This window comes from Caretta caretta, chromosome 3, assembly GCF_965140235.1.
Source record: "Caretta caretta isolate rCarCar2 chromosome 3, rCarCar1.hap1, whole genome shotgun sequence".
NCBI lineage: Eukaryota > Metazoa > Chordata > Testudines > Cheloniidae > Caretta > Caretta caretta.
In genome coordinates this window covers 141,945,398-141,972,249 of record NC_134208.1, presented here as the reverse complement: position 1 = coordinate 141,972,249, position 26,852 = coordinate 141,945,398, and the positions used below count along the sequence as shown (strand labels likewise).

At 41.2% G+C, this 26,852-nt stretch overlaps 1 protein-coding gene across 1 annotated transcript in view; it reads right to left on the bottom strand.

The window, feature by feature from the left end:
- DRC8 (dynein regulatory complex subunit 8) overlaps positions 1–26,157 on the bottom strand; it is a 34,807-nt gene extending 8,650 nt beyond the window's left edge. The window contains exons 1-3 of the mRNA XM_075126973.1: positions 26,038–26,157; positions 10,732–10,816; positions 2,465–2,537 (exon numbers count right to left, since the gene is read on the bottom strand). Coding sequence (XP_074983074.1) covers positions 2,465–2,537; positions 10,732–10,816; positions 26,038–26,068 — 189 coding nt within the window. The 5' untranslated portion in view covers positions 26,069–26,157. The remainder of the gene's footprint in view (positions 1–2,464; positions 2,538–10,731; positions 10,817–26,037) is intronic.
- Positions 26,158–26,852: the final 695 nt, after the last annotated feature.

The window sequence follows — 26,852 nt, the reverse complement described above, 5'->3', positions numbered from 1 at the left end:
CAGAGTCCCAGGTCAGTGTCCTAATTCTTGACCATCTTTCCTCCATCTCCTTCCATTTCTCTTTTGTAAATCTTGGGCCAGGGTGCAGAGATTTTCATTTATCAGTAAACGACAATCCATGTGGGTTTGTTTTTTTTTGTATTATTTATACTTTGGAGCATAAATTTCTCTTTCCTCAGACTGTCTTCTACTTCTTGGTTGAAGATAGGAGTTGGGGAACTCTGCTAATAAGGGGAGCAAAACCACAGCAGGCAGGCTGTAGCAGGCAAGACAACTTTCTATTCTGCTGGTTCTTTGCACTTTCTCTTCATCTAAAGAGCAGAGAGTCAGCTGAGCCAGGGAGTGGAACCACTGCTATGTGAGACTCTAGGGCGGATGGAGTTGGCATACGGATAAGAGGTAGGGATAGCAAAATTTTCTGGGTGGGAGCCAAACTCCAGCATCATGACATATGGGGGTGTGTGTATATATAAGGACACACACACACACACACACACACACCCCTCTCTTCAGGCTACTTCCAAGGGATCTTTCCTTCCCACAAGGTAGCATTTCAACCTGATATCACCTGCAAAGAGAAGAGGAGGCAGTCGTGGAAAATATTTCTGCTGCTGTGTCCCGCACTCTGGCTCCACCCTATGCATCGTCACTGTGGTGACCCCAGTTTCCTACTAGGAAGTAGAAATAGAGCAGGGACTGAGCGGACAAATTACAATCTAAAATCAAAGTATTCAATAAAAAAAAATAAAAAACCATTGGACTGGTGTTTACCAGTAGAAGTTCCCTGCACACAATTCGGGGAGTGGGAACTCGGACTTATAGGATGAAGGAAATGAGCAAGAAAAGATTACTGACTAGTTACTGTGCATCTTCAAGAGAAAGTTTTGGACATTCACACTCATAGGACTGGCATTTCTGGAACCTTCTAGAAAGCCATGTCTGTTGGGGCTACAAAAGCATCACCTCATGGCACTGAACATTCAGCACCAGGTTATATACAGAGCTGCAGCTTCCAGCTATCTCAATTTTTCGTTGTCTGCAGCAGAACGCACAGGAACTAAGTTGCTTGTTCAGACCATTGCATGAGTACTCAAAACCTCTTGTTTTGTAAATAGCTAAACTGTAGGGTATTACTCCCTTTAAACCTGAATTTAGACTTGTGAGATGCAATTTTTAGTTTCAAAATGTATTTAGTCCAAATTCTGCTTACTAGTTACACTAGTACAACTCCATTAATTTAGAAAGAAACCAAACCCTTTTAAATGTTATTTTAAAGAATAAAGATTGCATAGCAACTTTAGGAGAAGACAATCCTGGGAGAAAGGATGAAGACTCAAAAAGAGAATCAGGAAAAAAGGGTTGGAATGAGGAGGTTGAGCCATACAATATTGGTAAAGGTACAGAAGTTCAATGCACCAATCCATTTTTAGCACCACCATAATCAAGGAAACTGGTTTAATAATCCTATTGTATCTCACTTTTATACTGTTCAAATAATTGTGACCTAGCATTACAGAAAAGGCAATACAATGTTTAAAAGCCAGTTTAAAACAAAACAAAACATTAACGTTATTACAAACCCACAAAAAGGGGAAAAATCGCCATTATGGGTACAACCATATCCTTAGCTCCCCCCATTATGTTGAACTGCTGAAACAAAGAACGTCGCACTGAAATAGACTAAATAATGCATCAGACGTGTGCAATATGTAGGAATCATAGGGGATAAATGAAGAATACATGGCAGGTCTTCCCTCAGAAGCTCTTTGAGGTTAAAGTCACAACTTCAATGCTATTTCATGAGTTAATTGGTATTACTTGTTCATTCTGTTTGGCGTGATTGTGTCAAGAAGTTAATTCAGTTGGAGCTTGTGTAACCTGATGAGTTTGGAACTCACTTTTTTATTTTTCCATCTGCAAAGGTATATTTTTCCTTGGTTCTTGACAAAGAACTCCCCCACCCTCTTGGCACTGGGTCACCGTAACCCTCCTTGGTAGGAGACAAAAGCATTTTGCCTCCCAGACCAGGTTGACAGACTTGAGGCTGTGGGGCTTGCACTTTAAAAATATCTGCATAGGCAGCGCTTTGAAGTTGCGGCTTGGGTTGGCGCTTGGATCTGAAATCTATGGAGGTGGGTGGGCTTCAGACCCCAAGTTCCAGCTTAAGCTGTAACTTCAACGCACTGTCTATACAGCTATTTTTAAAGCCCTGCTAGCCCAAGTCTGTCAGCCGATGTGTAGCCGGACCTGGAAAGATTCTTTTTTGTATTCTATCAGTGTTGCTCCCGTATCAGCCTTAGGGGTTGCTCAGGGCAATCTGAGGGACCCCCTTGCCGAGTGACCTGTCTCCATAACATTTCCAGCCTCTGGGAAACAAGCTAAGGTCTCCCACACAGCAATGCAGAGATTAAAACTTTTGCAAATTGTAAGATTGAAGAAAAATTACAAGAGACAAACCGCTTACCTCTGCGAGCAGATCATGTAATTCGCCCTCACTTGGGCAGCATCCTAATGACCTGATGATTGTACCAATCTCTCTGAAAAAGAAAAAAACATTTTGGTCAGTAAATCTAGAGTACAAGAAAACCTATGGCAGAACCAGCTATCAACCCAGAGCAAGTGTGTGTGGGGGGGGGGGGAGGGGGGGGAGAGAAGGAGGGAAGAGGAGGGTGGTGGTTTATAGTGAGGCCTTAAAACTAAGATCCTCTTTGTTTTGTGTGGACATTAAAAAAAAAATCTCATGGCACTTTTTGAAAGAGCATGGGTTTGCCCTGTGGCCTTAACCCAAAATCTGCTCTCCCCCTGTTGCAGTGCAGTGTGTTGTATGTAGGTTGCTTCCTGACTGCAGTTCTCTTTCTCAGTATGGCTGGATTTCAGCAGGGTCTATATTTATACTGTATACCATACTTAATAAAGCTCTTTGGAATCCATTGAGATGAAAAGTCCTATATGAAGGTAAAATGACATTAAAGTTATCCATAATATATTAACGTTACTAGAGATCGAAGGCGGGTGCAGCATTGTTGAGTGAGCTTCAAAGTTGAAAACACCACTACATGGTCAAGATTACCAGCCTGGCTCTATGTTGCATGCACACATTAGTGGCTCATGAGTGGAAGACCTTACTAACAAATCTAGCGCACTTGTTATGAAGTTCCAAATAAAATTTAGGACCAAACTAGTGATGCCTCAAATAGAAACAAAAAATTAAATATCAAGAGATGCTATCTGAGAAATTTAGAAGGGTGTCACAGTGTACATATGAATTCACCTGAGGTTTCTAGAGGTCAAAGATGAGCAAACTGGTTTCAACTGATTAAAAAAAAAAAAAAAAAAAAGACAGACCTGAACCACCTCAAACTTAATTTTTCCCATTTTGAAATTGTGAATTTAAAAAAAATGAATCCATCCATCTTTGCACTTCCCAGTTGCATCTTAGGCCTTGTCTATATTATAAATGCTTTGCCAGTATAATGACAGGTTTCAGAGTAACAGCCGTGTTAGTCTGTATTCGCAAAAAGAAAAGGAGGACTTGTGGCACCTTAGAGACTAACCCATTTATTTGAGCATAAGCTTTCGTGAGCTACAGCTCAATGCATCCAATGCATTGAGCTGTAGCTCACGAAAGCTTGTGCTGAAATAAATGGGTTAGTCTCTAAGGTGCCACAAGTCCTCCTTTTCTTTTTGCCAGTATAGCGATACTGGCATTGCTATACTGACACAAATCCCCACAGTGTAAGTGCTAACACAGAGCGTTTTTCTGTCAGCATATTAACACTTCCTCCATGAACAACGTTAGCTATAGCGATAGAAGAGTGCCTTTGTTAGCATAACTGCGTCTGTATTTGGGGTTTGGCTTGCAAATCTATGTCAACTAAGGGGTGCGGTTTTTTCATATTTCTGGTGTGATGTAAATCAAGAAACACAGGAACTCGTGTGTGTTTCTTGAAATTTTTCTAGTCCAATTCCAGAGCAAAGAAGTTCAGTTAACCTTGCATAAACATCCATGCTATAGGATTCTTAAACTTTTGAGTTTCATCCATCACTGCCAGTGCATCTAACAGACAATTAGAGTTTTCTAGTGGAAGTTGTATAGATAAAAATCAAACACTTACAAAACAATCACATTATTACAGTAACACCCAAAATGTGTTAGGCACCATAAGGATGTAGAGGAAGACAGTCCCTGATTTGAAGAGCTTACATTCAAATTGCACACACGATGAAAAGTAACAGCAGCAGATGGGAATAGTAGAATGGGTGGACCAGGGTTGTAAAAATAAGGCCATGTCGGTTGTTTTTGGTGTCCAGGATTAAAGGAAGCTAAATACCAGGTTCTAGTGGTGGCATAGAGTAAAGAAGCTTTAGAGACCCCAGCTGAATCACTATCTTTCCCTGCCAGCCTCCCCCCTCCACTTGGTGCACCATCTTTGGCTTCTGCTAGCATAGTTTCTAGCACACAGAAGTGATGGTGAATCTAAGCAAAATGCTCACCTACTTGATGCATCGGAGTTAGTGAATCACAGTTTAATGCTCATCTACTTAATCTGAGTTTATACTGCAGATGAAATATAATCCTAAATATCATATTTATCAAATAAAAAGTAATATTTTGCAGGACAAACTTTGCAGTAATCACAAAAAAAACCTCTTTGTAATTTATATTGTGAGAAGAAGAGCAGAACATCTTCCAATGCAAAGCTTGTTTCTTTTTAGTCTCGTACGTGCATGCTTAAAAGGTCAGGCAGTATATTGGTATTGGCTTTCTGCAAATAGGTTAAAATCTCACCTTCTCTTCAAGCGTACCTGATGTTCCAAGAGAGAATATTCATAATACTTTTATGACCATGGTTAAGAATTGTGCAGTACTGCCACCCTCTGACACAACATAATCACCTACTATTCTGAATGTGATAAAACAGGGAGATAAAACAAATTGCATTTATGAATCAGGAAGGATGCGTGAAGAAATACTGTTAATGATTTTTATAGGGTAATAATTTTGACATGAAGTAGTGAGTTTGTTACATTTAATAGACTTTCTGACCTCCCCTTTTGTATTTTACGGTTTATCATCTCAAGAAAGAAACTGTCAAGGAAAAGTTTATTCATATCATTTCATTGTCCCAGCGTTTCCCTCAAAATACACATCCAACATACAATTAAAAAAAATGAAGATTTTAGCAAACTTCATGGCTGGCAGCATGCTTTGACCACTGTCCATTGGTCATACTGACTAACATTGTCTCATTGTTTCCTTGTACTCCCCTGCCTGTCCGTATCTAATCTGTTGTCTCGTCTTATACTTAGCTTTAAGCAACTTTGGAGAGGGACGGGTAATTTTTTGTGTGTGCATGCACATGTGCAATGCCTGTCACAATGGGGTCAGGGCTCCTGGGCACTAAAGTAATACAAACAATATAGCAGAATATACAGAACCAAATAACAGTTAAAATGAGCACCTAGTAGATAGAAATATCAAAAGGAAAAGGACGACTAATGTAAAAGCTCTTTCCTACCCAGGCCAGGAAAGACAGCAAGGTGTAAGCTGATTTCCTCATTGGTATTCAAAATGAAAGAGCACACTTTTCTCAAATACTTCTACAGAAGCAGGAGTAGCTACAAAGGCTATGGCTACTCTACAGAATTTACAGTAAATGTGTATTGCTGAAAAATTGCTGAAAAATTACTGATTTAGGTCACCAGAATATTAAGAAATTTAACAAAGACTGTGCAGACAATATAAATAGATGACTTAATTACATAACTTTTTCCCTGGCTCTAGATCAATGAGTAATACTAACTAAATCATTTTTAGATGGTTATATCCAATAAATATTGGGTAAACGCGTGGAAAAAAAATCCAATTTCTCGTTATTGCCCCTGACCCTACAAACATGCTTAAAGTAGGTGGTATGTGAAAGTAATGGAAAATACTCACTTAAAGATAAGCATGTATGAAAGTGTTTCAGCATAAGGGCATGTTTCTTTCAAAATAAAGTATTAAAATAGACACCCTTGGATTCAGGAGAGATTATTTTCAAGTACTCTTCACAGATTTTTTTTTTTAATTGGGTTCATGTCCCCCCATTTTTTTTCCTTTCTTTAGGTTGTATAAAAGAAGGCTGGAACATTTTTTAAAAGGATTTTTCTCTGGTTTTACTTTACAAATATCAGGAATGTCAAGTCTTCTCCCTCCTAGTTTTGCTATAAGGCTTCTTGAGGGGTGATTCTTCAGAAATGTGTACTGTGAGCCCTCATCCCTCAACTGGAGAGGCTGGGGTGCTGAATCTTAAAAAAAAAAAAAAAAATCCTCTCTCTCTAGTGTTTATTGGACATTGACATTAAATAGGGGTGGGAAAAAAGGGTTTTAAAAAGTCTGCAATAAAAATCTCTTCCACTATCAATTTCAGTCTTTCAGCCTCCAGTCTCTTCTGATATCAATTTCTTTAGCTCTCCAGTCACCCTAAGCTATATTTACACTGGAGAACTGAACTCCTGGTAATTGAATTGATGACATTCCACTAGTGAAGAAAAAAAAAATTGTTCAGTGCATCCACACTAGTGAAAATATAAAAAGAATAATGAAAACACGACTGAAAGTAAATGTTAATGATAATGGCCTATCTCTGAAGTCTCTTCTCTGAAACTCGATCCTCTGTTTATTATATAAAAATATATACGTTAAAAGAATGAAAGGTTGCAAAGCTCTGAAGACAGAAGGATTTATTTCCTCATGGACTTTTCAATGGTGCTTATCACTGTAATATCTGAGTGGTTCACATATATTAATAGGTTTCAGAGTAGCAACTGTGTTAGTCTGTATTTGCAAAAAGAAAAGGAGTACTTGTGGCACCTTAGAGACTAACAAATTTATTTGAGCATAAGCTTTTGTGAGAGCTGTAGCTCACGAAAGCGTATGCTCAAATAAATTGGTTAGTCTCTAAGGTGCCACAAGTACTCCTTTTCTTTTACTGTACCCCATGATACCTTCTGTACCCACATATCCACTATTATCATATGATTATAATATGTTTTGTACAAAGTATACCTTGTGAAGTATCATTTGAAAAGTCTTAATTTAATGAACCTCATTATCCTGTTTAAATGTGTATATCATTATATATGAAGTTAAAAGACTTTGTTATATGCTTGTTACTGAAACATGTTAAGAGTCTGGGAAACTCCCACTGACTAGCTCTTCAGTAGCAACAAAAGAGTGACCAACACCCAGCCAGGTGTTAAGTAACCATCACTGGCCATTCACGAGCATGAAGGATGGTCAGCAGCTCATGTACACAATGGAGGTAGCCTAACCCCCATGACAGCATGGATTTTTCCAACACCTGGAGGCGAATATAAAATAAGGGACAGTGACATCATCAGTTCACCTCTCTCCTCCCCCATCTCAACATCTGGAAGTAAGTTCATTTGGAAGACAAAGAAGTCTCCTTGAATTGGAGGGAAGGGATGGTCCTAAGTAGAAGGCTTTCTAGTTAGTGTGAACTGAAAACGGGCTGCAATGTCCAGCAGGGTGAGAAAAACAGATTCAAATCTTGCTTAGCCTGATAAAGTTTAGGGTTTAGTATGCGTGTTTACTTTTATTGGTTATGTAACCAACTCCGATCTTTATGCCTATCACTTAAAAAAAAAATCTCTCTAGTTGTTAAACTTATTTTGATGTTTAATCGAAACCAATAAGTTTGTCTCAAGTGCTTGGGGGATCTGCTCAGCTTAGAGGCTGGTGCATGTTGACTACCCTTTGACAGCACGAACACATTTCTGGGTGCAAGGCTGGGGCAATTTTCTGTGGTCTCCCTGTATTCACCTCATGAGTGGCTTGAGAGTGCATTCATATAACTTTGGGCATGCCTCCAGAGAGCAAAGCCTAAAGGGGCTGCTAGCAGAGCCGAGTAAAAGGCACCGTTAGTGAGAGAATTAAGGAGACGCAGTAATTCCACAGTCCAAATTGTGCCTCAGGACGTCATACATCCCCAAACCAGGTCCATCCTGTACAGTGAATGAAGCACAGGTCCTGTGGGAAAAATAGTGTGTGAACATATAATACAAGACTATAGCATAATGCATACACACAAGGGAACCAAGTTTGGGTTGCACAGGCAACCTTAATTCTGGTATTTCCTAACTTTTAACTGCTTCATTTACAATCTTAGTGTTCTTTTAACACTTGTGCGTGTGTGTAACTTCCTAGGTTTTTAAAAAAGCAAATTAAAAAATTGACGTTCCATCTGTGGCTTCATGTTGACATCTAAATGGATCATCATCAAGGTTGGACCTTTAGATCCACAGTGCAGACCTCTGCCACTTGAGCTACTGGAGAAACTAATTACAAGAGTAAGTTGTCACCCTCTACATGGACCAGCATTAGAGGAGGAGGAACCATACCATGCAAGTGGATTTTATAGATATTTACTGACAGCAGGAATACTGAGACTTGGCAACCCCGGTGTGACCAAAGACACCCTTGTATTCACACCCTACACACCATTGTAACAATCTTTGTACCAAATATCCCTTGTAAGATATCATTGGAAAACTAATAACTTGCTGGTCAATAATATCATGGTGAGATTTATGTAGTAACATTATATGTAAAAAGAAAAGGAGTACTTGTAGCACCTTAGAGACTAACCAATTTATTTGAGCATGAGCTTTCGTCTGATGAAGTGAGCTGTAGCTCACGAAAGCTCATGCTCAAATAAATTGGTTAGTCTCTAAGGTGCTACAAGTACTCCTTTTCTTTTTGCGAATACAGACTCTAACACAGCTGTTACTCTGAAACCTGTCATTATATGTAAAGTTATGAATATAACCTGACATCATGACTGAAGGGTGTTCACCAGACAAGTCTGGGGAGTGGATAAATCTGTTTCTCAAAGACAAGGGATAAACTGACCCCTCTAGTCAGGCATCATCAAAGGTGATAGTTAATCACCTATCAAGTAGCCATTCTTTGGCAACAAGGGATGTATGAAGAGATCTAGCTGCATTTTAGCAAACAGCAGCATGGAACCTCTTTCACCACCAGAGTCATAGACTATCAGGGTTGGAAGGGACCTCAGGAGGTCATCTAGTCCAACCCCCTGCTCAAAAGCAGGACCCATCTCCAATTAAATCATCCCAGCCAGGGCTTTGTCAAGCCTGACCTTAAAAACGTCTAAGGAAGGAGATTCCACCACCTCCCTAGGCAACGCATTCCAGTGTTTCACCACCCTCCTAATGAAAAAGTTTTTCCTAATATCCAACCTAAACCTCCCCCATTGCAACTTGAGACCATTACTCCTTGTCCTGTCCTCTTCCACCACTGAGAATAGTCTAGAACCATCCTCTCTGGAACTACCTCTCAGGTAGTTGAAAGCAGCTATCAAATCCCCCCTCATTCTTCTCTTCCGCAGACTAAACAATCCCAGTTCCCTCAGCCTCTCCTCATAACTCATGTGTTCCAGACCCCTAATCATTTTTGTCCTTGTCTCCATTCTCACAGTAAGTATGAATTTTATCTAGGGGTAACCCTCATGAAAATGCATTTCAGAGTGTGACTGAACTATAAAAGTGAGGGGCAAAAACACCCCAAGCTCCCTCCCCCATCCATCTCTTGCTGTTTCCCCTAAAATGACAAAAGAAACCAGCCCATTTGACTTTGGGAGAGATCCTGGTCATTTGGTCAGCCTTGTTGCTGGGAGCATGTGGTAAGAATTTTATCTTGAACTAATATTAGTTTAAGTTTTAGGACTGTAAATCATTTTATCTTTATTTCTCTCGTAACCATTTCTGGTTTTAATGCCTTGTAGTTGCACTCACATAACACCCATCTCTTTTTAGTTAAACAAGCTTGTTTTTTTATGTAATCAAAACTAATCCAGTGTTGTGAACTGTGTGAGTAATGCCATTTGGGAGAGTAAACGATCATATATTGATCCCCTTAGAGGGGCAATGGACCTAATATATCTGAACTATGCAGGAGAGGGCTGGACAGTGCAGAACACATGTATTTGAAGGAAACTTTAAGACTGGGAGTGTGTTGGGGTAACCCTGTAAATAGTAACTAAGGCTACTAGAAGCTAGAGTGTATCTGGTGTTTGCTGACAGGCTGCTGGGGTCAGAACTGGCAGACCAGGGCTCTGGCTATACAGACACTCAGGGTGTGACCTGCATGCTGGCAGGCGGTTTGTGTGCAGCTCAGGTAGGAGCTACAGTAGCAAAGCATTGTGAGATACCCTTGCCCTGCAACCTGGGGTGACACAGCCCCTCACTGGTCTGGACTGCACCGCAGAACGTCATTCTTGGGTTCCATTTCAGGTTCTGGAGGGGTGTGTGCTTCGGTGGCTATAAACCCTTCTGCCCCTCTTCCACCCAAGCCTGACATTGTTCCAGTCTGGCCCTCCCTCTCTCCACCCAGCTTGTCATCTAATCTCAGTATTCCCCTCCCTGGGCTCCTCATCCCAATCTCCTTGCCCAATCAATCCCAGTTTCTCCCCAACTCCAGCTCCTCTTTGCCCTGCCAGCCCACTGCCTCCTAATCCAGTATCAGTCTTAAATCAGTGGGACTACGCACACTAGTCCAGTTAAGCATGTGCATAAATGTTTACAGAATCAAGGTCATGGTGCATTATTTCAATTTTGTTTCTTGTTAAAGTGGTTTAGGATTTAGGGCAGTGTTTTGCTCTGCAAAAAAAGTCATAATATTTCTCTGAGAAAAGATTTTCAAACCTGACATCCACAGTTTTATTGCATTCATGGTCAAATACTTCAAAAGCATCTGTAATCTTTTTCTGAATGTCTGCTATTACAGCTTCTGCAAGACACAAAACCAAAAAAAAGTTTCACCAAGCTATTCCAATGAATTTTATCTCTAATTTAAGTATCATCTGAAGAAAGACTCAAATACAGTCTCTACCCTAAAATGGAACGATTCACTTCTCTGAATTTCCCCCTATTCACCCTAGCTTTAGGTTTCACACATTCCATTCTACCACCAGGTCTTATGTCTGTCTCTTTCCACTCCTTTATTTCTTTAAGCATCTTACTCTTTGCCTCTTTAATCTTATCCCTCTTTGTTTGAGGATCCCTTTCTTTTTTGGGAAGGGAGAGATGAAAGGACTCCTCTTTCTCCTTCTACTTTCTTCCTCTGTTCAAAGGGCCCACATCATAGCAACAATCCCTCCATCTGTTGAGGGTAATGCATCTATCCCTTTAGTGCCCTCTTTGCATTGCTCTCAGCAGAGTAGCTGTTCCTCCTGTTGTCCATCTTTTTCCTCCTCCCTCCTGCAATTTATTTCTCTTCCATATCTCTGTCTCCTTCCCTTTTAATTTGTCTCTCTCTTTCATAATTTTTTTTGTTCCTGAATCTACTTATGAGGCGTTTTTTGTTTTGATTTTTTTGTTCCCCCACTTTGATCAATTTGGTAACTTCTCTCTGGACCCTCTCCAGAATGTGTCTGTTCACACAGATGCACAATTCCCCAAAATGGATGCAATAACTCTACTGGGTCTTCATGATGGTATTGTACATAGGTAAAATACTTTATTTCTTTGTGTATATTAAATGTTTTTTGATACAACTTACTGGCCTAATTCTCCTCTGTCTTGCTCCTTGTGCATTAATTTATATCTGTGAAAATAGGTATAAAATGCTATCACAAGTGTCTGAGAGTAGAGACTTGTGATTCGGTAGAATTTATATATATTTTACTTGGTTCTCATCCAAGGTACACGTACCCCTCGGGATATGCAGAGGTCTTCCAGAGGGTACAAAAACTCATCGAGGTATTTGCCTAGTTTTACAACAGGCTACATAAAAAGCACTTGTGAAGTCAGTATAAACAAAAATTTCAAGACAGTAACTTGTTTATACTGCTCTGAAATTTACATAATGAAAAGTTATATTCCAATTGATTTTATTTTTACCATAGAATGAAGCAAGCAATTTTTCAGCAATAGTGTGCTGTGAAATTTATATTTTTATATCTGATTTTGTAAGCAAATAGTTAAGGGACATGAAACTTGGGGGCAGGCAAGGCAAATCAGACTCCTGAAGGGGTCTAGTAGTCTGTAAAGGTTGAGAGCCACTGTTCTACACAAGTGTAAATGGCTATAAAAGGCAGGAGAGGATCAGGCACCAACATCTTATTTGTCTTTACTGTAACTTATTACCAATTTGGCTTCTTCCATTGTCACTACATTACAATTCTTCATCAGTGTATAGTCTAGTCTTCAGTTAGAGCCTACAGGTCTGATCAAGAGTACACTAAACACAATGGAAAGACTCCCATTCAGAGAAATAGGTTTGTATCTGGCTCCAAATGCATTACTTTGCATTTGGTGTCTTACACCTTCTCTACCCTACAAAACTAGACCACGTAGCAGCACCTTTTCAAAAACTAGCTAAAACCATGAATGTGGTTTGTACTTGTATCCACTTAAAACTAAAGTGTTTTCATCATTGCTTTCAGCTGTGGTTAAAACCTAGGTGGACCTAATCCTAAGTGGTGCCAAGCACTTAAAGTCTGATCCTCAGCCTACTGAAGTTAATGGAAGTCTTTCCACCGACTTCAATGGCTCCTGGATCAGGCCCCTACTGAGCACCTGTAATTCCCACCGAACTAAGGCCAGGTCTACACTAACAAGTTATATCAACGCAGTTACATCACTCAGGGGTATGGATTTTTTCACACCCCTGAGTAGAGGCACCAACTTTCTAATTTTCCCAGGGGCGCTCGACCCCCCCATGCCACCCCAGGCCCAGCCCTCACTCCACTTCTTCCCCCAAGTCCCCACCCCACCTCTTCCTGTGCCCGCTCCACCCCCACCCCACCCCTTCCCACCCCCTCCCCTGAGCACATCCTGCCCTTACTCTGCCTCTTCCTGGCCCTCCTCACAGAACCTCCTGGACGCCACTGAACAGCTGATCCTCTGCTAGCATGAGGAGCTGGGAGGGTGATGGAGGAGCTGATCAGCAGGGCCCAGTGGTGGGTGGGAGGTGCTGGGGAAGGGACAGAAGCTGATCAGCCAGGCCACTGGTTGGTTCCCGAGTACCCACTATTTTTTTTTCCTGTGGGTGCTCCAGAGCATCCATGGAGTCAGTGCCTATGTCACTGAGCAACATAGTTAAGCCTACCTAACACTGGGTGTAGACAGCACTAGGTCAATCGAAGACTTCTTCTGTCGACCTAGCTACTGGCTCTCAAGGAGGTGGATTAACTACAGCAACAGGAGAACTCGTCCCATCAGTAGAGAGAGTGGCTACACTAAATGGCTGCAGCTGTGCCGCCATAGTGGTTTAAGTGTAGAAATAACCTCACTAGGTGTTCAGCTCTTCTCAGGGTCAGGCCTTTAAACGCTATACTACTCCTCTAATGTATGCAAATTTGTGTGTATATGGAGGAGCCTTACTAGGTGCAGATTAGAAGAGCTATGAGCTAGTCCTCTGTATTTAAATATTTTTTTAAAAAATGATATACATAACAGGTGCCCAAGTAGAACACCAAGGACTTTATTTTGAGGAATATGTATTCAGAATTATAATGTGAATATATAAACTGGAAAAGGCACAATGTGTAAAAGCACTGGGTAGTAATGGCACAAAATAGTTTTTTTTATGGCTTGAATGAAACCTAGGATCTATAGGGTATATGAAAATTCCATTGCATGCAACTAATTCCCAGCAAAGTCACACATAGAAAAAAAGAGACATTATCTGTTATATCACTAAAATGCTTCACATACTTCTCAATTTTTTCCATTTTCTCAGGTTCAATTAGTTTTAAAAACACTTGAGCAACTGGGAAAGAAGATGCCTTAAAATTCATTCATCAAATGTTAAATATAAAAGCTATTTGCAGACCAATTTCCCCTCATTTATTATCTTTGCCAGATTTCCCAATATTTTAGGATTTTTAAACTTATTCCTATGAGAGCTACACAAAGCTCCAGACACTCCCACTTTTTGAGAATGGTGGGAAGAGATTCCCAAATTAATTTTCCTGGCTGCTCTCAATCTGGATTTTTCCTCTTTAGAGGATCCATGCTGTTCTCTACAATGACGAAGCTGTTTAAGCCCACCCCTTAGCAGCATATCTGTCCTGTTCGTGACATTATTTCTTCAAAGAATTATTGCTGCAGTCAGGGCAGGGAAGAGAAGAAAAAACAAACAGATGTGGCTCTGCCACCATCAGAATAATGAGAACTTTAAAAAGTGGCTCTTAAAAAAAAATCACTATATTTTATCATTAGACATAAGCTTTTTCTTCCTTCCTTTTTTCAAGGTCAGTTGCTCTGACAGTCTATGCAATGGAGCCATGGCAGTTTCAAAGCCTGTCATTCCTTTTGCAGAACTGAAAAGTCACAGTTTGAAGAAACGGCATCAGGACGACAGGCAGGCAGGTTGGACCAAGATGAAACAGCCCCCTAAAATGCTAGGTAGCGGTAGACGCTCACAAGAAAAGGTCCAGTCTCAAACAGCCTGATGAATTTGTTATACAATGTTACCTTCTGAAGTGTTCTTGCCCCACATACAAAATGTTAAATTATGGCCGGATTTTCAGAATCACTGAGTGTCCGCAGTGTACTGGGTGATGCAGGTTGCTCAGCACCCTTGAAACTCACAGAATTAATTTCTTTATTTGCTTAAAATGCAATATATTAACTTCTTACGCTGGTTATTCACATACATGAATTGGGAAAATAGGATATAAATTATTCAGATGTGTATCTATATTAACAATTAACCTAATAAAGTCACAAGTATAATGTAAATTCATAATTGTAAAGCAATTTCCCTATATCTCACCTACTAATTCCACTTTGAGTAACCTGCAGAGAATTAAAAGGGCCTCATGCCTCTAGAGAGCAACAACATGAATAGCAATTTAGAAGATCTAATCAATAGTTCATTGTCACTTTGTCCATATGTAAAGAGTTACTCCATCTCCTCCTCATAGTTATACCCAAAGTATTATATTTTTCCAGTTCTTGACATAATTTGTATTTTCTATTTACAGTCTGTTTATTAGAGATTATTAGAGACAAACATATTTCTGTATCCTGGCAATTTGGTTTATGAAACATTCAGAGTATGTGAAAGCAATGTGAGAGAAGCTGTGGTTGCCACTGGTACCTAGAGGTCTTTTAACCCCCATTTTGTTAATACAGAATTAAAGTTACCCAGTGGAGCCTTACCCTTCCAGCATGGTGAGTTCATCAACACTGAAATCTTAGAAAATCAGGAATTGAAGAGTTAAGGCAATACAAACAAACTTCTGAAACCCAGTCAATACAGAGTTAAGGTACAGACCATCCCCACAGTTCACCCTTAACTCCTCCCCCTGGAGCCAACAATAGCTATTGGGAATGGTTCAGTAAGTGGGTGGCATAATAAGTAGACATAAGAAAAGACTAAGAGAAAGTGCATTGTTTGTGTTGTGTTCCACAGATATACATCAAAGCTGTAACTAGGCACTTTAGCATCCAGGGCAAGCAAGCATATCTGCACCTCATACCAGAGGCGATGCACGGGAGTCATGTGCCCCCCTAGATTTTTTGGTTGTACTCCATCAACCCAGACAGGCTGGGTGGCACGCTGAGGTGAGTTGGGGGGGTCCTCCCCATGCCCTCCCCCGCATAGGGCTGGCCTGCCTGGCATCACCAGCCCAAGCTACCCCTGTGGCTTTGCACCCTGGGCAACTGCCCCACCCTGGCTGAGATAAAGCTTAAGAAGCTGAGATCAGTTTGGGGAGGATTTAAAGCATAGTCTGAGCCCCAGGTGAGCATAAAAGAAGTTAGAAGAACCAAGCGATTTTGAAAACAGCTGATTTTAGGGAGAGTGTATCACAAGAATCCCTTGCTCAAATGATCCCAAATTTGGAGCACAAGCCCTACCCAGTGGCGCTGGAACACTTTTTATAGTGGGGGTACTGAAAGCCAGTGAAACTGTAAAGCAGGGATCCCAAAGTTTTTTTACCTTGTGCCCCCCCTTACAATGGGGCTGGCAGCTGGGACCCCGGGCGTGGGGCCAGGAGCAGAGCCCTGTGTAAAACCCGCACAACTCTAATCCCCACACCCATAACCCTACCCCACAGGCCCATGAGGCATAGCATGTTTTGGCGCTTTTAGAATAGTCATCCTTTAAACAATAAGCAACTCTCAACCTTAACTATAAAGAGATCCCATTGTGCTAGAATACTGCACTTTGTAAAGTCATTTGGGATGAAGGACACAATAGATTGCAAAAAAATATTCTTTAAATCCTTAAAATCCAGAAGACTACATTGGATTAGAAGCCAGAAGACTACATTGGATTTCATGCAATTACTTTATAAGAAACAAAGTTTTTAGAAGTATGACTTTTGTATACATATGTATCTTAACTACTAGAGTTCTGCTGACAAGAGTTGGTCTATGGTAAAACACACATGGTCTGCCTAGTGTACAATCTCAGATTGACCTCTCTGAAGTACTGGTTTTGGCCCCTTTGAGGAAATCAATGTAAAGCGGAAAAAAACAGCAAAAGGATTTAAGAATTTTAAAAATTGGTCTTAAAATAATTTGTATATACAATAGCACATCTTCTGCACATGCCTGTGTCAGGCAATGAATGTCAACTTTTGGTATGTTCAGCTTTTATCTAGGGCCATCTATGGTCTATACTACTACAGCATGCGAGCATCACACCACAGATAGAGTGTCCATTTATTGGCTAACACACAAAGCTCATCATGTGTTATTGCTTATGTATCATCATTTATTAAGACTGGCTACTAGAAGCCCATGTGCTACATGGCACCTGAGTTTTCTATATGCCTATAATGGAACATTACTCTGCACTTGTACAACATCCCTCAACTGACATATTCAATGCAGTACATTTATCAGTTAATTAATCCTCATAAAAGCCAAATGAATTGGTTGTTTTACAGATACGGAAGCAGAGGGACAGACACTACAAGGAATAATTTCAAAAGTAGCCTCTAACTTTGGGTGCTGTACTTTAGCTACCTAAGTCAAAATTTCATACGAGTGCTAGAAGTTAGGCATCTGTCACGGGGCAACGACTCACCAGTGCAGTGCTTCCTGTCGGTCGTCCTGCAAATTAGCTCTTCCAGCCAGGAACGCCCTCTGCAGGCCGGTGTCTTGCCTGCCACTGGCACCCATGTCCCTCCCAGACCCCAGTGCCCTTCTAGATTAGGGTTCGGCCCCCTGGCTGTACCCCCTCAGTCTGGGTCTCCCTTCCCAGGGGAACCCCCAACCCCCTATCCCTCCCTTACCTCAGTGACTACTGCCAGTCATCATCTAGCCCCCGCTCCCTGGAGCAGACTGCAGTCTATGAACCACTCATCAACAGCAAGGGGGGCTGGACCAGCTGCCTCTGCCTATCTCTGGGCTGCCCCTTTGCAGGCCCAGTACCTTTTCATAGGCCTTTAACTAGGCCTACAGCCTGGGGTTTTGCTAGGCTGGAGCTCCCCAGCTCCTCTAGCTTTCCTCAGCTCTGCTCCACTCAGCTCCCCTGCTCAGCTCCCAGACAGCCAAGTCCTTCTCTCTCTCTCTCTCTACAGATAGAGAGTCTGAATCCTTCTGGCCCACCACCCTCTTATAAGGGTCAGCTGGGCCATGATTGCACTGGCTACAGCTGTGACTGCTTTCCCAATTAGCGCAGCTTTCCTCACTGCAGCCTTCTCCGGGGCTGCTTTATCCCCTTCCGGCAAGAGCAGGGTTACCACCCCACTACAGCATCTAAATCTATACTAGAGTCCCTAAGTAAGTGGCCTTATTATTTCAGAGGTTCTGAGCACCCACCATTACCACTTACTTCATTTTGAATTGTGGGTGTTCACAGTTTCTGGGGGGGGAAAAAAAATCCAACCCTAGATTTCTAAGGCTGGGCATCCAGAATTAGAAGCCACTTTTAAATAATGAACTTTTCACACAGCAGGTCCATTGTAGTGCTATGCTAACCAGTAGATCAAGCTCATCACCTGCACTCCATTTTGCCAAATTTTATTGCAAATGTCATTGATTATATATTTGTTCCCACAACATAAAAGTACTTCTAAACTGGAGAAAATCTAGGATGTGAAAAAATTAGCACACAGATATGGAATGAAAACCCAAATTCTTCTGAACAGCATATTAACTACAGTTGGAGAAAAGATCATTTGTATGAGCACTGCAAATCCCCTTTAGCATTGTGAATCTGATACTTGGCATTGTTCAGAAGACAAAATATTATTGACAGCTTTCTACAAACCTGCTAATTTCTTGTTGAATTAGTGAGCTAGAGGTAGAGTTAATCTGCAAAATTTCTACACTTGTATGCACTATGGAAATAGGAAAATCTCTCTCTGCAAAAAAATCCACAATTGCCTTAAAAGTCAGCCATGGCTTTGTCTATAAAAATGACTGCATTTTGTTGTCTACTTCAGTCTCAAATTTAAGCTGAACCTTTATGCTTGAAAGTTTGCATGTATACAGTCCATAATCAAGTATCAGAGGGGTAGCCATGATAGTCTGTATCCAAAAAAACAATGAGAAGTCCGGTGGCACCTTAAAGTCTAACAGACTTATTTGGGCATAAGCTTTCCTGGGTAAAAAAATCCACTTCTTCAGATGCATGGAGTGAAAATTACAGACACAGGAATAAATATATATTAGCACATGAAGAGAAGGGAGTTACCTTACTAGTGGAGAACCAATGTTGAAGGCTAATTCAGTCAGGGTGGATGTGGTCCTCTCCCAATAATTGATGAGGAAGTGTCAATACCAAGAGAGGGAAAATTGCTTTTGTAGTGAGCCAGCCACTCCCAGTCCCTATTCAAGCCCAAATTGATGGTGTTCAGTTTGCAAATGAATTGTAGCTCTGCAGTTTTCTCTTTGAAGTCTGTTTTTTGTTGAAGGATGGCTACTTTTAAATCTGTTATTGACTGTCCAGGGAGATTGAAGTGTTCTCCTACTGACTTTTGTATGTTACCATTCCTGATGTCTGATTTGTGTCCATTTATCCTTTTACATAGAGACTGTCCAGTTTGGCCAATGTACAGGGTAGGGGGCATTGCTGGCACATGATAGCAAATATCACATTAGTAGATGTGCATGTGAATGAGCCCCTGATGGCATGGCTGGGTCCTATGATGGTGTTGCTAGTGTAGATATGGGGACACAGAAGGCAGCGAGGTTTGTTACAGGGATTGGTTCCTGGGTTAGTGTTTCTGTGGTGTGGTGTGTAGTGGCTGGTGAGTATTTGCTTCAGGTTGGCAGGGGCTGTCTGTAAGCGAGTATTGGCCTGCCTCCCAAGGCTTGTGAGAGCGGGGGAAATTGAGTGGCTGTAATGTGCAAAAATTATCAAAATTAGAAAACATGCAGAAAACTGCATAATCTATTTTAAAGCTGTGATGCAGGATAGCACTTAAGTACATGTGTAACTTAAAGTGCATTAGTACTCCCATTCAGTGGTATTACTTGAAGTTACACATGTGCTTAAGTGGTTTGCTGCATCAGGGCCTAAGCAGTGTATTGATTCTACATGCCCTGAGAAGACCTAAAGGACACAGAATTAGATCCTCAGATATTTAGGGACTTAATTCCCATTGATTTCAATAAAATTTGGGAACCTAAATACCTCTGAAGTTCTGGGCCACAGTGCTTAAAATTTCAATAGCAGCCAGGAACCTGTGTATTGCTAACTGAGTTCTGGTCTACACTACAAACTTATATTGGTATAACTTTGTCACTCGGGGGTGTGGATTTTATGAGGGAAAAAACAACACACCCGAGCAACATAAGTTTAGCTGGCATATGTTGGTTGGAATGCTTCTCCTGCCAACATAGCTACCACTGTTTGTTGGGGATGGTTTAATTATGTTGACAAGAGAGCTCTCTGCTGTCTCTCCCATGGCTACACAAGAGATCTTATAGCAGCGCAACTGCATCAGTACAGATGTGCTGCTGTAAGGTCTCTAGTGTAGTCATAGGTAACACACATGTGGAAGGAGTCAGAAGAAGGTATGTATCACACTAATTCAGGCTACCTGTAATCAGTATTGCCAGCTTTTGTGATTTTATTGTGAGTTTTGCAATATTTAGTGCTTTTCTTAAAGCCCGATTTTCTGGAATCATGGCATTAAAACAGAAATTCAGATTTCATCTTAGACACTCTGGTAACCTACCCCAGACCTGAAGAGCTCTGTAAAGCTTGAAAGAGCGTCACTTCCACTAACAGAGGTTGGTCAAATAAAAGATATTACCTCACTTACCTTGTATCGCTGATTGAAAAAAGTAGTACATTTCTAGCCTTTAATGTTACAAAGAAAAGCTGGGAAATGGATGTAAGAGTAACCTACAGGGTCAAAATCCAGAAGCAAAGAACCACCACCCTGGGTTATTTTTGGCTTAAAAATTGTGATTTAAAAAAAAAAATCTCATGATTTTGGGATGGGGTCTCACTCATGGTTTCTGAATGTCTGTGTTGGCAATATTCTGTATTTGATTTTAAATGTAATGTAATCCTATATATGAAATGTTAAATTGCAAAATACAGGTAGGGGAATGAAGTTATCAAGGGTGATTACATATTTCAAACAGTAATCAAACTACCAACAAAAGCAATTGATAACCACTGGAACAAGCTACTAAGGGAAGTGGTAGATTCTCTATTTCCTGAAATCTTCAAATCAAGACTGAATGCCTTTCTGGAAGATATGCTTTAGTCAAACCCAAAGTTACTGGGCTCAATACAAGTTGTTACTTGGTGAAAATCTATGGCTTCTGTTACGCAAATGATCAGATTAGATGATCTATCTATTGGTCCTTTCTGGCCTTAATATCTATGAATCTTAACTTCACTTCCCTCTCCCCCACACCCAAGACCATCTTTATTATATCAGAAAGACTGATCAATTACATGACATTCCTATGAAGATATAAGGATGTTCAACCCTTGCCTTTTATATGATTACTGGAAGAAAAGAGACCTATTTTCACTAATTCTACATTAGGCTCTAGTAGGGCACCATCTGACATCTTGCTTTCAGGTTCTTGCAATAGCAGTAATGAGATGTTAAAGCTTGGGAGTATTGACATGTTATGTCAAAGTGTAAGGAAGCCATCAGCACACAAAAAAGAAAACATTGAATTAAGCATTATGAAAAGGGAAAGAAAACAGAACGAAAGAAGGGAAAATACATATAACAGAAACAGTAGAGAGCAAAAAAGTGCAATAGTAGAATCAGTTGAGTATAAAATACATTTTCAGAATACCATTAGGAAAAAAGTAGCTGTACAATAAAGAAACAAAAGATAATGAGAATAGGCATGGACACTATGGTCCTGATCCCGCAAACATTTAGGCACATGCATAACTTTGCTCACACAAGTAGTCCCATTAACTTCAGTGAGACTATTCTTGTGAATAATTATTTAAGTTAACAGGATGACTTGTGCAAATAAAGTTCAGCATGTGCACAAGAATTGGCAGAATTTGGTCCTATACTGTCTCTTGCTGTGTACATCCATAAAACACAGAATCAGGAACTTAAACTCAGATGAAGGAAAAAAGTTAAAAATAATAGGCCCCAAGGGAAGCACTAACCATGAAAACTAGTAGAAGCCTACAACTAAGAATTTCTGGGAATACCCCAAAGGCTAATTTGGCAATGCAATTAATGTTACTGTGCTCTTTGAACCACAATATACACACTGTAATTTCTATTTTATAGTGCAGAGCACTGCTTAATTGGTGAAAAACTAGGGACAAGATTTTCAAAAGTGACTAGTATAACTGGCCAAAACTCAGGAGTTTTGCTTAACAAATTTGCTTTTGTACCAATCTGGAAGTTTTGTTCTGAAGACACCAAAATATGGCATTTCTAAAACAAAATAGGACATCAATATTCTTGTCAGTTTTATTGCTGTTATTGAATGAATAGCAGTTGTGAAACTGACAAAAATGTCAATTTCATTCAGCTGCTTCTTGGCAGGGAGCCAAGACTTTCAGCTTTGCTATGGTCCCTGTCATGGACCTGGGAGTCCTATGACTCACTCCCAGGGTCTGTGGCAGCCCTGCCATGTGGGCTTCCTAGTGTTTCAGCAAACGTGTTGTCAAATCTGTAACAGATTTGGCAAGCCTTCACTTCAGCAAGTCAGCATTTTCTGACAAAATGTAGCTTCATTGTAAGATTTCTATCCAGCTCTAGCAACTAGTGATTTTAGATGCCTCAATTCTGAGAGCCCTAATTGATTCCTACCTAGAGTCTGCAGAAACATTTCACCTGAAAGAGAAGCAAACCATTCCCATTCATCTCAGCATAGGATTAATTCTGAAGACTAATGAGGCAAGTCACTTCACCATACTGTTTCAGCTCATCATTGGTAAAAAGGAAATAATACTACCTCACAAGAGCATTATGAGGAACAGCAAATGCACAGCAGCACATCCTCACTTCATGGGCCTCCCCTCATCTCAGATCACAGCATTGCATGGAGTTTTTAGCTCTAGTACCACCTACTGGGGCTCTCCCTTGGGTCTGCAATAGCCTTTGAGCCTGTATCTTCTCCTGTCTCCGCTGCTAGGTGTTCTGTGGTTTGGCCCTCCAGCCAAGTCACATAAAAGTCTATACCCCTTCAAGGGTAGCACAAATAAGTCCAAACAAATCAAAATAACAGCCCTTCTACCCCCTGAGGCCTCATGGTAGTTCCCTTGTTAGCCCTATCTCAAGGCTTCACTTGCAAGAGCTATCTTGCTTCTGTAGTGTGTATGTACTATCATTTCCTGTTATGCCCCACTCCAAAAATTCTCCATACCAGAGACTGCTTTCTTCTACACAACTGTGCTCCCTCAGTCTACTTATAAGGCCTAGCTCCACCTCCTCTGGCCAGGAGGCAATTATTTAATTACCCCCCAGGCGCAGAGCAGGACTAAGTTCTTTCCCTTGTCTTGGAGGTGATGGGGGTTAAGCTCCATCACAGCAAGATTTTCACAAATGCTAAAAAAGCAAGTTAGGTGCCTATCTCCTATTGATTTTCAATGAGAGTTAGGCACCTGACTCACTTAGATACATTAGAAAATCCCCCTGAATGGCTGAAAATCTCTCTACTTAGATGGGCCCCATTACTGTATTATCTGGGCACCTCAAAATCTTCAGTGTATTGATTCTCACAACCCTCTGAAGTAGGAAAGTATTATCTCCATTTCACAGATGGGGAACTGAGGCACAGAGTGACTAAGTGGCTTGCCCAAGATCTCAAATGAAGTTTAGAAATGCAGGGAACTGCACCTACATCTTCCAAGTCCCAAGCTAGTGCCCTTAACCATTGGACTATCTTTCTCAAAGGAGATATTATTATTCTTAACTAGGCCTATTAGAAATAATGTTCTGGACAATGTTCAAAACTTGAGAAAACAAAACTGAACAAAAGGTTCTGGATTTCTTCAATATCATATTGATTTGTCTTCAGAAAAAATATTCTCATTGTGAAAACTGTGCAGAATGAGCATTAATAACATTAGCTACACAATCCACCAGGAACTCTGACCATCTCCTCTGTCTGGTCTTATATTGCCAAAATGGTGCAAAAACCCAATATCCTAATAATGATGGCCAGAAAGATATGGAGCCAAAAATGTCCTGTTACTTTTAGTTGGCCAGAACACTAGCTAGAACTTTTCCACTCAACTTTTTCTAAGTGGTATTATGGGTCAGTAGCTAGACTTCCTGATTTTTAGTCGTGTACCCTAAGTTCTGTTCCCAGTTCTGCCAATGATATGCTGTGTCACTTTGGGCAAAGCTGCTTAGCTGTTCTGTGCCTCAATTTCCTTACCTGTAAAACAGGAATAATAATCATACAACTCAAAGTGCTTTTACAGAAAAGGCTAAGTATGGATAAAAACCACTACATAAGAACTAAGTATTGTTATATGAGAAGATGTGGAACTAGCCACTGTAATTATTTTGAGACTGAATTAATGCAACTCAATCTACCAAATTGCAGGAGCCAGAGGTCTACCCACAAACTACACATGCTTCAAGATGCAGTAGCTAGTCCGCTGGGCAGACCAATGAAAGTACATCACAATACTCTGCGTGCTACACTGGCAAATTCCAGTTATTATTAAAAGTCCTGGTCCTTATCTTTAAAGTCCTATGTGTCTAAATGAGGGTCAAGCTACTTCAAAGACCCTCTTCAACTCACCATTGTAGCTGCTTCAACATGAACACTGGTTGATACAACCCAGAGTCTAATTTGCTGGTGAATGCTCAGTAAGTAGAAGGCTCTTAGCTGTGGAATCTGTTATGAGCAGAAATCAGGATAAGACCAAGTCTTACTACTTTCAGGTCATGATGCAAGACTTCTCCCTTTTGGTAGGCATTCCCCTAAGATTTATGCATAAAGTGGCCCTGACTACAGGACCAAGTGAACTATATAGATTTAACTACTCATTTATTAGCCCCATAACACTGAATGGAGGGAGAAAAAAAATCAGTTCTTTATTCTGAAGGAAGGTTGATGTTTTTTCTTAATTTATGTATGGTGCCTACATACGACAGTGATGGGTTCTTTAGAAATACATATAACAATAATTTCCAACGTCTCATCACAACTATTAACAACAAATATTTCTGTAGAACTGCTCTATTGATCATACTGTTTTTCATAATTAACAACAAACATTACATTTTTACTACTGAAATTTGATTATTTCAAATACAATGTTTAAAGTTTGCAAATTATGAATAACAACTAATATTAGTAGGGCGTGAAAGGAAAAATAAGGGTTAAAATAAATAAAAATATTGAGAATTATGGGAAATCAAATGTTATTGTTCTTTTATCTTGGGATATAATGAGGTTAGCATTCATGATGTTTGAATATTCTGGTTATAAATCATACTTATGGTCCATTAAACATAGCCTCTGTTAATGCCTCCTATACTGAAATACCATGAGCATTATCACTTCATTTAAGGATATCACACTGGTGACTTTTTCTTGGCAGTGGTTACTAGCTATATTTGAAAATGAAATATAACAAATTGTTCAGGCAGAGGGAACAGCTGACTGGTTGAAACATCTGATTCTAACTACTTAAATCCTCTGGAAACACAAAGTCAGATCCCAAGAGGAGATTGGTTGTTTGTTCATCCAACACAGATAAATTGAGTTGCATACAGTTTACTATGAGTGCCTTTCTACTGTGGTAAAACAAAACCACTGTCTACTCTCCACGGTCATTAACAATCCCATGACACTTTTTGTAAGGTTTGCCCTAGAGTACTTGTCCAAATGCAATCCCCTTCATCTCAGACAAAAACACTTCAGTGGTAGATGAATTATTTTCATCATGTATGGTACTGTATATAGTTTGTTAAATCATTTTATGAATTAAGGTGATATATATAATATTTATTATGGTAACAAAGCCCTGCAAAGGGCAAGGTTGTTTTTATTTAGCAAACCAGGAGTTTCACAATGACAAACTGAGCAAGACCATAAATCCAAAAATTAAAACTATAAAGGCAAATTTCATCCTTGGTTCACATGTGAGCTGATATTGGCTTTTAATTCTGGACTGTGAACTCCCTGAAGTTAGTAATGATAACTGTAAGGTGATGCGTCGTGACTGGAAACAAAAGCACAGTGGCCGGATAACATGGGGGGGACGGGACCCTCTTGACCCCAGCAAAGACTGTGAAGAAACAAACCTACCAGGATGCTCCTTCCACGTGTTGGTCTGGGCAGGTTTGGTCTTCCTGCCTTACACCATCTCCCAGCGTCCCTGTGCATCTTCTCCCAGCGTCCCTGTGCACCATCTCCCTGCCCTGCCCCATCTCCCAGCGTGCTCCCCCCCCCCCCCCCCCGGCAGTATCTTTATCCCGCCCCCGCCCCACCCTGTCACCAGGCCCCCGGCCCGGCTCAGGCGGGGTCTCTGGGCTTTCGAGGAGCCCGGGGACCGGGGGTGTTTCTCGTGCATGGGGCGGGGGGAGGGCTGAGCGGCTGCCGGGGCCGCTCTCTGCTCCTGCGGTTTCTTACCCGCGGCGGCTCCCTCCTTCTCCTCCGCCATGTCGGCCCCCAGCCGTAACCATGGCAACGCGGGGCGCCGGCGGCTCCTGCCAACCCGGCCGCGCCCGCGCGCTCCCAGCTCCCGCCAAACCTCGGCCCGGTGCCTGCGCAGCGACCCCGGCCCGGCGCCTGGCAGCGCCCCCTCCTCCCGTCAGCTCTGGGCCTGAGGGGCGGACGCGGAGGCACCGTCGTGGGCCCGCTGCTGACAAGACCCTGGCCCCCGGGGCGCCGCTGCCCCGCGCTGGGGCCGGCTGCAGCCATCTCCGGGTCCGCTCGCTGAGCGCAGCCCCTGCCTTTGCAGAGCGGCGCGGGGACCAGGCCAAGGGCGGGGAAGTGACTTGTTCGAGGTCACAGAGCTGCAGGGACCCCCAGGGCACCTGACTGTCCATCCAGTGGTTCTCAAGCAGGGGTCCATGTAGCCCTGGGGGTACCCAGAGGTCTTCTGGGGGTACATTAACTCATCTAGATATTTATCGAGTTTTACGCCTGGCTACAGCAAACGGCCTAGTGAAGCCAGTACAAACTAAATTTTCACCCAGACAATGATTTGTTTATACTGCTCTATATACTATACACTGAAATGTAAGGCCAGTATTTATGTTTCCAATTGATTTATAAATATAGGGTAAAAATGAGAAAGTAAGCAAGTTTTCAGTACTAGTGTGCTGTGACACTTCTGAATTTTTATGTCTCATTTTATAAGCAAATAGTTATTGAGTGAGGTGAAACTTGGGGGTACGCAAGACAAATCAGACTCCTGAAAGGGGTACAGTTGTCTGGAAAGG